This window comes from Bactrocera latifrons, unplaced genomic scaffold (assembly GCF_001853355.1).
Source record: "Bactrocera latifrons isolate USDA-ARS-PBARC rearing strain unplaced genomic scaffold, ASM185335v1 scaffold_26, whole genome shotgun sequence".
Classification (NCBI taxonomy): Eukaryota; Metazoa; Arthropoda; class Insecta; order Diptera; family Tephritidae; genus Bactrocera; species Bactrocera latifrons.
Window position 1 is genome coordinate 2,064,189 of NW_017536185.1, and position 12,160 is coordinate 2,076,348.

The following is a 12,160-nucleotide window of genomic DNA, read 5'->3' on the forward strand; positions in this document are numbered from 1 at the left end:
CATATTATAATAATTGATATTATATTATATTATAAATTGTTTATGTATTTAAATTACTATACCAGTAATTGACGATAGGCGTTCGTTTAATAAAAATAATAATAATAAATACTTCATRCCGAGGTCGGACCGTTATAACATATAGCTGCCATACAAACTGAAAGATCGGAACAAAGTGTTTGTGTGAAATGTTTTTCGTTTGACGAGATTTGACGATTATTTGGCAAGGACTATTGTCGAAGACAACATTGCAATCTCCGAARATATAGCTRYCATACAAACTGATAGATCGAAAGYAAGTTCTTCAAAGAAACTTATTGTATTTGAGGGTCATTAACCTTATTCTTTTTTTGCTACAATAACTGACTTACACCAAGTATAATTGTTGAGTTGCTATTCTCCGGTGCTGCAGCCATAGCTGGGAAGATGTGACTCAATTCGGACTTGTATTTTTCCTTTGTGACCAAGCAGGCAAAGATAGCTGAGGCAATCGCTGAGAGAACGGCTGGCATGCCATGTAAATTGTGAACGCCGCAAGTGTCGTGTATGCCCAGTACAGCGGTGATTCGAGGCTGTAAAATTGCAATTTTAGTCAAATTCAGTTAATTAAATGCTTGAAGATATAACTTCTTTAATATACACATATTCATATAGATAATAATACCTTTTATACTAATCAAGTTCGTACGCAAAATTCGTTTAATTTATTTAATAAATAGCGTTAACAGAGACTAAGTAATAAATATCATCAATTCATTTGATAATTAATAAATTCTAATTTCGCTACGAACTCATAAATTCCATAAACATTGAGTATCAATCAGCTAAATTATGTTTGCAATTTGAAAGACACTTAATTAGCTAAATCAGTGCAATTAGTTTCGAATTATTTAAATTAATGAAAAATTTAATGAAAAGGAAAAAAGTSCTACTTAAGAGTAATTGCCTCCGACACTTCAAAAGGCACACTCGACCATTATGTTTAATATAAAAAATGTGCAAAATATTAAAAAAAAAAWATATATTATAACGGCGCGAGTGCTTTCAAAATTGTTCAAAAACTACTTGTGGCACTCAGAGCGCCGCGGTCACCGCTGCACAACCACAGCCACACTAGGCAACAGGGCATGGAGGACGGTAGAGAGGGACGTTTGCTCTGCGCTTGAGTGCTGCGCCGTTATATGTTTGCATAGCTACATCAAATTTATTCATATTGCCTGCACACCCTTTGCAAGCGATGTCATTGCAGTAATTCAATATTGCAATTCGTTGGGAATGACAGCCCTCGCCTTTAATGCGGCAATCGACCTCATGCAACTAAATTGAAAATTGAGCATTTTACGTTACAGCCAAGCGAAGTGTTGGCAAAAATACTGATGTGCTTTGTTGCGGGCATATTTGCAAGTATTGCTGTGGGTATGTTTGTGTGCATCCAACACCATAATTACTCGCTCCTCTGGCAAATTGTGGCTGCAATGCCTGCCTATCTCTTTGTCTGTGTGTCTGTCGCCTTGTCGGTGGCGTTGCTTGTTTTGATGGCCTGTAATGGCTCAATAATATGCTACGTCGTTTGTTGTCAGCCTCAACAGCAGGACAAGTAAGTAYGCGCACTTGTTTGAAAGCGGGGGAGGTGGGTGTGGGCGTGCACTCGTTTGTCAGTGGTGGTTGCACAACCTAAGTACTCTTCAGTGACTAATTTGCATTTTAAATTAAATTTAATAAATTTTGTAATAAAATAATGACTTTTACTTATATACTCATATATATTTAACTGTTGCTCGTATATGCTCGTATGTGCGAGAGTGTGAGTTCCAATCGTTTGCTGCTGCATATCGTGGTTGAAACTTGTCAAGGGCACTTTTGATTTTCTCTGTAATTAAAGGCAATGCGTTGGCAGAGGACGTAYACAGACGTACGTATACTTGCAACTCTGTAGAATTTATAGCAAATTGATGTAGTATTTTAATTAATTTTTACATCTAAAATGCAATTAACTAATTAAGTAAGAAGGTTGCTAAATTTTTTCAAATAATGGAAAGTGCAATTTCTACAAAGTTTTGCTGTGTTTCAGAAGAAATTTGTTGGAAATTTATCTTTAGGTATCAATTTTGTAAAACAAGACATTTTTTAATATAGTATATTTATATTCATATAACTCGCTACATAATTTGGAGTCTGTGACATGAATGAAATACAATTTATTTTGCTTTTACAACAACACTTAATAATGTGAACAGATTCTTTTAAATATCGAAAATATTCTCCATTAAGATCTATATACTTTTGYATGTGTTTGATAGAGGTATCTCCAAAACACRATTTTTGAACGCATCAACCGCCTSTTAAGTTGTCAGAAGACGTTGACTTCTTAGTTTATTTTTTACGTACGGGAATAAAAAGAAGTWATTCGGTGCCAGTTCGGGATTACACGGAAGATGACTCATCAAATCGATGTTTTWARTCCTCAAAAATGCGGTTGAAGAGTGATCCGTCTTAGGCAGTAGGTTCTCCAGATTTATTTAAATACACGGGCAAACGAATGATTGTATATCACTCAGAATTTACTGTTCCGCTTTGTTCCAGTGGTATGGTWGCGACACTTCCAGCTTTTCCAGAAAAAACAGGAAACCATTTGCTTGGAAGTGCTTCGTGCGGAAACAACTTTTGCTGGATTCACCTCATCTTGTATCTCCATACAGTAAACTGCTGTTTCCTTTGACTCGACCAATTGAAACGAGTCTCTTTTGAGCGATTGACAAAATGTGTGAGATCCAACGTGAATATTGAATGTGTATGCTGGTCCCACTAATCCTATAGTTGCCTCAATCTCGCAATATATTACATGGTCCGCTTGCGCACATCATCAATAGTTTCCGGAACAACTACTGATTTTCAACGATCTGTACGAAATTTGTCTTGGAGTGAGCAAGACCTCAATTAAATTTACCATACCATCGATACTGGTCCTTGATGAATCTTCATCGTCGAAAATTTAATTAAATTAATCTATAAACTTTTTTTGAGTTAATTCATGTTCAAGTTGTAAAAATAGTCGCATGAAAATGTTCGCAATTTGATTATATTCTTTGGTCGACAAGAATATTTTAAGTTACTGTAGACAATAAATTGAAACTCCTAAGACAAGGACAAAAAAAAAAAAATATATACATACATATATATATATATATATACAGTGGTGGTCTTATAATTAAACACGAATTTGCTGCATATAGTTTTCTTACTTTATTTTAAAGGTTTAGATTGTCACGTTAAAACTATGAATTGGAATCAGCAAAGTAACACATTTTATTTGAGTTTTACATGAGAACAGCAACAATATTAATTACATTTTTAAGAAAATGAACACCAAATTGAGTTTGGTCATATAATTAGAAATGACAGTAACAAGAATATTTATATAAAATTKAAAAATTTCAAATTATTAAATTTTTTAGTATTTTGTTGAATACCCCTTATTTTTAACAACATTGCCTAGTCTTCGCGGTAAACTTTGAATTAATTGTTGGCATACGGCTATTCCAACTTTGTTGAACCATTTGAAACAWCTCGTCAATATTTCACGGTACTTTTMCTTAAGATCTCGTTTCACAATTGCCATTAAATTTTCAAYTGGGTTCAGATCCGAACTTTGTGGAGGCCAATCCAAAACACCAATATGTTTATCCGAAAGCCAGCTTTTCACTAACCTTGAATTGTGTTTTGGGTCATTATCTTGCTGGAAAATCGACTGAGTTGGTATATTATCAAAAGGAATATGTTTCCATTGCATTCTCCAAAATATTTTTATATTAATGTTTGTCCATATCACTTGAAAACGTACAATTGGGCCAACACCACAAGAGSAAAAGGCTGCTCAAACCATAACGGATCCGCCACCGTCTTTTAGTGTTTTCACAGCGTTCAGCGCCATTTTGGAGGACGTCGTACATACGATTTTCCGTCGGACTAGAATAAACTGATACAAGCGKTTTTTTCCATCAATTTGTCCAATTTCATGCTTTATATCACGCGAAGTTATAAAAGAGTTATTTTTGCTCGTCCTACAATATATTCGGTGTTCTGCTCAGGTGGTTTTTCGAGGTCTGGTCTTCCTGGTAGGGGTTTCAAATTTTTTTGTTTTTCGTACAAATGAATAGCTCCAAATACCATGTTTTTGGAGCAAGCAAACCTTTGTGCGATGGCTGACATTGGCAATTTCCTCTTTTGATAACACCTGACAATTGACTCTCTCATTTTAAAAGTGCATGCCTTTTTTTGACCATTCTAATAATTAGAACGTTTATAATTGAACGTTGTTTAATTGAAGTATATTCACTTTATCACTAAGTCCAAAAAAATCCGAGAATCATAAGAAAGAACTGTGCGTTTCTAACTACGTGACCAGCTAAGAAACACAAACAGAGAAACGATTTTAATTTTTTCAATAACCAATCAGCAAATAGTCACGTGTTTATTTAATAATAACCTTTAAGTCTACACTACGAATAACAGGACTTATAATTTACAGTGCGCGTCTCAAAAATACAGTGATTTGATTTTGTCTAGCATATCGTTTCTAATTATAAGGCGACCACCGTATATAAATTGGTTAGATAAGAAGTTGCAAGAGTATGTTCGGTAGCTCTTCCTCACTTGTTAGATTTTGGTTTTTGCATCTTATGAATAACAAGATTTCTAATAAATATGAAAATAATACTTTTTTGTCTCATTTTTTTTGAGTATTTTGTTTTACAACCTTTAATAACTTTTATTATGTCGTCCTTTTCAGACCCAATTTAGAATTAATTGGATATCATTTCTTAGTATTTAACTAGCTTTTGATACCTCGTTAACTAAAACATAAATATTAGCAAATAATTTTACTTGCCCCGCGGGCACTGTTTTTCAAATTTCAACCAAATTTAAGCACAACATACAAAAGKTCCCCACTCTCTTAAAATACCTTACTATATTTATTTCTTCGGCTTATGGAGAAATAGTTTAATTTGCCCATTGCCTGCACCAATTCGAGTCCTTAAAAGCAACGACGACAAATTAACAACAAACTATTTTRCACCACAAACAAATATTTTATTGATATGCCTTGCAGTAAAGGGCGCTTGGCTGTGTGTGTTGGTTTTTGGTTTTTGCTGAAAATATGCGATTTATTGCCCAAGTAGAAATAATGAAATATTTCTCGCACAACACTTGCAGTTAAGAGTGTATTCTCGACACAGTGTGTTAAAAGCAATGACTCCCATTATTATGCGCTTAGGCCAAATATTTTAATTAAAATTTTCCTTTATTGGACCGTAAACCGAAATTGCCATTAGTAAAATTTGTGTATAATAAAGTTTCGGAAAGAGATTGTTAAGCGTGCTGGCCAACTAACSGAGCTGGGTCCAATGTTTGACCTTTTTTGTTGCCCATAAGGCAGCTAGTTGTAAATATTTGCTTGTGTGTTTGCACTGGCGGTTGTTGTAGCGTGTAGCTACTCACTCATACACAAAAAGTAGTGGCTGGGGGTAAACAATAAAAACAACAGCATGCTGACGGTAAAACAAGGCTACTGATAATATCATAATGAATATTGTTCTAGCTAATAACAACAACAACAGCACAAACGTGTTGTAGCAGTGGGCCGGACATGAAATATCAAGGGTACAATTGAATGAGCGTCACAACAGTATCAACAAGCTCGACCCGAATGTAGGTTCAATATATGTAATAGTTGGTRTAATTGTTGTTGTAAAGCCATAACCGGTACATAATCCAGGCATATCAACACATAAACATACATATATGTATATACTCGTGTGAAAGCATGTGCAGCATATACTCCTATTTATGGACATTTTTGCTACATTTACAATGAAGAGCTTCACAAACAATAAAAAACAGGAATTATCAGTTTTTGTAATTCAGAAAATGTTACTTAGTTGTTAGATGCAAGCCTTTTTGATATATGCTCCATAAAACTCTAGGATGTATGTAGTTGTGTATAAATGTGAATACTCATTTACACACACATACGCACATATATAGTGCACATKGTGGCCCACTTTTATACATAAATTTATCATTAAATTTGAAAAGTTTGTWTGTAGAACACAAACGCGGGCACTCACTCATGATTGTATATAAATTTGGCTGGTCGTACAGAGCGTATGAGCAACACTCCTCCATTCTGTAGTCGCTAATGGCTTTACAAGTTGCTTCAAATGCACTTGCTGTTATATAGGTATGAATAATTGGTACACAATTAGCTTTTATCGGCAGGGTTTTGTTTGCTAATTTTTTGTGGAGTCTTGGCTTGGTAATAACTGACCAAAACTCCAACAACAAAATTTTTTATTTCGTTCCATTGTGCTATGAGTACTAAAGTTATTCGTTATATCAAAGAGATCGCTTGTTATTTGCGGCASAGAGACGTAGCTGCTTCGAAGTCCTCTTTATAAACTGCCGACAATTTATACAATAATACATTTTTTTTACAAGTTACGTATTTGTCTTTTGCACTAAAGCTCGAAAGCTAAGATGATTTTCTTTGTTGGCAATGTCGATTGATTTAATGAAGTCAAAAGCTTCTTCTTTTATGAAAGCTTTTTTAACTGAAACCCATTTAATGAAAGCTTTTGTGCCTYTAAGCCAAATATTCCGAGAATTCCAGAGAAATCTTTGAAACTTGTAGTTACTAAAACGATGAATTGGCTTTGATCAACTTCCGTAGAACTGCCGAATAAGTTATTTTTTAAATAATCGGAAGCTTTATTATGATAGAATTATACTTTTTTTTTTACTATTGTCTACCAAGTGGTGATTACTATTGAAGTAATAAATTAAATTAAATGTTAATTGATATCTGATACCAACTGTCGAACTAAAAAAATTTCACATCTACACCAGCGCCCTAATGAAATTATCTACAAATGTGCGAAGCTTAATAAAAATCGTTACTGTTGTAAAAATATAGAACTGTTTGAAAACCTAATTTAATTGATATTTGCTCCRAAATACTATGATTATAATTTATATACATATGTTCTTCATTTTGTACTTTGTCTGATTACTTAAATTCATTAAGTGATTGCAATTTTATCAATGCACACAACCAAATTTACATCCTGGACAACAACCCGTCGAGTTGAATTCCAAGTTGAACTCAATTTCAATTCGATGTTGTGAAATTGTTATAAGCGTGTAGAGCTGAGTCGATTTAGCCATGTTTGGCTGTATATTCATCCGCCAGAACCAGAGTCTGAGATATTGATCTAAAAATTTTCACACATCGTTTTCTCCTCAAAAAGCTGCTCATTTGTAGGAATCGTATACATCGGACTACTATGACATATATCTGCCATAGCAGCTGTTCGAAAACTCTTGTGACGAAATATCTTCACGATTTGTGTTACCGCTATAACCTCCGAAAATGTTGTTCAGATCGGACGATTATAGCATATAGCTGCCAGASAAACTGACGTCTAAAAATCAAGTTCTTGCTGGGAAATAGTTTTTTTGTGAAAGTTATTATATTGGTTCATTGCTGTGGACATCATGAGTMTTTTATTCCATTCCACCGAAGCTTTGTGCATGATTTCTGACTTCATCTCGCTTGATTTATATCCGGATATCCGGCCATGAAATTTGTTTGAGATTTCATAAATTACTGATCATCACAATCCTCATGCGGATTTCCGAATTGGTTTTTATTTCAATGAGCGAAAACAATTTCCAATCTCAATCGAATCATAAATGTCACTCACACCAGCGCATATGGAGCGTGAACAGCTTTCCTAGGAGCCTTTCGTAAATGCGCCCAAAACCAATGCATTTACTATATTTTCAACACAATTCAATAATCCACAGAATGCCTACAAAATGGACGATAATTATTGAACATTTCAAAATGTAAGTAAAATTTGTGTGGTGAAATTTGTAGCAACTGAGCCGATGTATGCGCACCTAATTGCTCGGCTGGTTGCACAGCGTAATGAAATGTGTTGCGGGCGTGGAATGCCGAATACTCTACAAGGCTTAGGTTAGAATTCCATATTCACTAATTAGCAGCGGTATAAATGCGCCACACGCACACACGCACACACGCACTCACTCACGCGTTTGGGCCTGCGTCGTGTGCGCTAATGCATAGSTTTGTTTTTGTGTTGCAACATGAGAAAAAAACCAAAATTTCCCAATAACCAGCAGGYACTTGCAACAAAGCGAGCTTAAAAGCATGTCGAGYACAAAAACAACCAAATAATATGTACATAGTAACACATRTGAAATTGTAGCATGACAAAAGTGAAGTGTAACCAGCGTGTTGCAGGGGAGAATTGCGAACTTACCGAGAGGTAGCTATAACCCAACACCGAAATGCAACCGGCAATGATGCCAATTAATATAGCGCCATGTGCACCGACTAGCAAATTACAAACAGTGCCGATGGCAACGCCGCCAGCCAGTGTTGAATTCTGTACATGCACCATATCCAATTTGTTCTCGTGACTAACAAGTGCCGATACTATGAATGTTGTAACTGCAAAGAGACAAAACAAAGACGCATTGGTATTGGTATTATAACGGCATGCTAAAATGTATGAATAGTGCAAAAAATTGCTCACAAATACATGCAAAGTGTACACAAATACAAATATGCGAAATTGATGTATGTGCACCCGATCTGCTGCCTATACACATACATATTGATGGCCTGGCTGAAAAACGACAAATATCTGTATTAACCCAATACATGCACACACTCAGTGTGAATGTTTATTCGGACCATGAAGTTATATGTGTTGCTTCGCGACTGGTGAACCAAAGATTTCGAGCTYGATTCCTAGTTTGATTATGGTTTTATCATGTGAAGATATCTCAGAAGAACTAAAAGTTAATAATAATAAATGTTGATTTCATAGCTTTCCAAATTTGCATCGTTCTCGTGTCATTTGTCGTCATATATTATAATACATATATATGCTGTTTTGTGTATAAAGTATGTTTGTAGTATCAATCAGTTGACCAGGCCTCAGCAAATTTTGCATTTTCGGCTTCGATTCTCTTTGGAGCGCTAATTGTTAGATTGTTTCATAAGTCTGATGAATACAGGGTCCTCAACTACGTTGTCAAGCATCTTTTTTACGATCTCTACTCGACGATGCATAAAATTCAGATCATGTTGCTTTGCACTGACACGCTTCATACCCAAAACATTAAACAAAATTACACACTCGGATGTCCATATACCTGTAGTTTCGACATCAGAGATCTCAACACAACGGTGACATGCACTGTTCCTTAAAACGATACCGTTTCGAGACATATTTGATCAGATGTTTTCAGCTCGTTAGTGGTCCGAAAATTGAATTGAACTGATGTGAATTTTCCTTTTTCAACTATACGAGTATGGATATCTGAGTGCCAAAAAATAATTTATCTCCTTAAACTCGGACGTCCATCGCCGACAGGTCATGTTCAGGCATTTTCGAGCAAATGTATTGATCTCATATCCATCGAAATCGATTTCCAAGTACTGTTTCGATTATCTCAGAAAATATGTATGGTTTTACTGCAGATATACACTTTTTCATCAAACAATGAAATTCCTTGAAGTTTGAATAGATTTTTTACAATATTTTTCTTATTAACAGTACTAGACAGCGTAAAAAATGTATATCTAGCCATWCCTAAAAGCATGAAGCATACTTCAGTGATCATTTAGGCATTGTGATGAAACCATTTAAAAATCGAGGTTTCTTCTTGCATTCACTAAAGACTTCAATAAGGGCAGATTTGGCAGTTAGAGACTATTTCGGTTCATACTATTACGCGATATATAAAACAAGATCTCTTCATTTTTTAGACTTTTTTAATAATTTAACCAATGATCAGTGTTCCATTAAGGTCAGATCACATCAGGGTATATAAAACAAAAGGAGATTTCCAAAACCAGTTGCATTGATCTATCACCTCGCAGCATAACATTATCTCTAATGGATTTGTAAGTCTTTATGAACTCTCGAAAAGTGGTTCATGCAAGTTTCTACTCTAGATTCCAGTTTAAATCTTTTCAATCTCATATGAAGCACAAAAAAAAGTGATGCACCTTGTTATATAGTAGCACCTTTAGTTTTAATGTATTTTCGTAGAAGCCCTTGTTAAGACCATCCAGACATAGACGTGCCTCGGTATTTAAATTAAAATAAATAAGTTCCCGTAATTACTGAAATTGTTGCAAATTTCTAAAAATTACTCTTGCAATTGGGCCCAACACCTGTCGTAGACAAACGGGCCAAGTTATTGTGTTACTGTAATTATTATATTTAACTGTAATCCTTGGTAACATTTGCATTCATTGTTCACTGCTTGCTGTATACATATACATATAAGTAGATGCGTACAATTGTCGTAGTTAAGCTTCGAGGTACATGAATAGACCGCTGTTATCACTGTCACACGAAGCCATCAGCTTAAAGCGGCTAATGATGACATTATGATTTATTGTTACTGAGCAACACGCGAAGCTACACAAATATATATGTATGTATATTTCATACAATAAAAATGTAAAGGTTATTTTTGTAGCTATGAGCAGCTATATTATTTAGATATATATATACAAATTCAGTTAAAATAGATGCCTCACAGCAAAATGTAATAATATGAAGCTTATACAATGGTAGTTGCATGGATGTTCAACTATATTTGAGCCTCTAGACCAAGCTCAACAAGTGATCGTTTTGAGGGGTAAAAATTGTTTTCCATTTGTACTAAAATAAAGACCTAAGTACAATTAGAATTAAAATTTGTCGTCTCTTTTYCTGGATAGCTCTCGAAAAGCTTCAGGTTAACCGAAATAATGTCTAACGAGACATTTGAGAAATTTAGTACAACTTATGTCACTGTTTTGAGAATGGTTTCTGCTTGGGCTGAGAATTAATTTTTTGCGTTGAACTCGCTTGAATTTGGCAAAGTTTCAGTAGTTTTCTAGCTTCTAGTTAGCTAGTTTTGCAGCCATTAACAATTAAAAATCAAAACCTCACAATTTGACGCGAACATATGGGCTGACTCATGTAGTGGCTAGCGAACGCAAAATGCTATTATTATAAACAAAATCCGGACGCCCTAACCTCAAATAATTGAAGGCAACCACATAGGCATATACGAAAATGCCGTGATTTCAATTTCCCCACAACGCATTAGCTACGTGTTGTTGCTTGTTTTTGCTTGTTTTTGCTTGTTTTTGCTATTGGAGCACCGGCTTATACAGATGGTCATGAAAATTATCGTACCGCAAGCGTAAATGCACAAAAACAATCAGCGCTGATGTGTAACATATGGGGTGCCAGGCAGAAGTTCAGCCATTTACCGAAGTGCTGTTACTCTAACAACGTAACAACCTAAATTACATGCACTGTAATGTAAATACTTGCATAATGMATACCAAAATATATAAACATGTATACATATATAYGTATGTAGGTGGTGCAGTATGCCATTGCCTTCTCTCCTTTCTATCAGTAACAGCAACGGSACTGTTGTCAATGTCATATCATTGCAAATTTTTGGTGAGTTAGACTTTGGTGCTTTAGGTTGCTTGCCTGCTGGCTGGTTGTTAGCACTATTAACTATTAGTTTATGTGGTGGCTGCTCGTGTGCAGTGTGTAATTATAGTTGTTGGCTTGGTTTTACCAAAAAATTATGGCACATTATGTTGCAGCATTACCGTGTGTTGTACCGTTAAGCACAAAATGGCAGCGTCGTGCAGTTACGAAAAGCTTGTTGCTCTAACACCCAGCTTAGAAATTGTATAGTACTGTAACTACAACTGCAACAACAACTGCAAATACAGGAACAAATTCTGTGAGAGGCAGTGACTCTGCTGGCATTTTTGTGCAACATTTTAGCTTAAAAATCAATTAAATAAGATTATTCCAAATAGGTACTACAAATGTTTACAATATTCTCGAACCACCTGTTCTCCAAAGTGAGATGTTGTTGCAACGTTGTATACATATTCCAGCACATATTTTTGCATTTGCCTACCTTTTGTRTGTGTGTTTCGGCTTTTAGTACGCTTCGCATGGGCACTGGGGCGTATGAGTAACAGTAAACAGTTTAAATTAACACCGCCGCCGGTGTCATTTGGACCATAAAATGT

At 35.2% G+C, this 12,160-nt stretch overlaps 1 protein-coding gene across 1 annotated transcript in view; it reads right to left on the reverse strand.

Annotated features, from left to right (window-relative positions):
- LOC108969641 (ammonium transporter Rh type A) overlaps window positions 1-12,160 on the reverse strand; it is a 29,127-nt gene that overhangs the window by 1,580 nt on the left and 15,387 nt on the right. The window contains exons 5-6 of the mRNA XM_018934490.1: window positions 8,346-8,536; window positions 372-572 (exon numbers count right to left, since the gene is read on the reverse strand). Coding sequence (XP_018790035.1) covers window positions 372-572; window positions 8,346-8,536 — 392 coding nt within the window. The remainder of the gene's footprint in view (window positions 1-371; window positions 573-8,345; window positions 8,537-12,160) is intronic.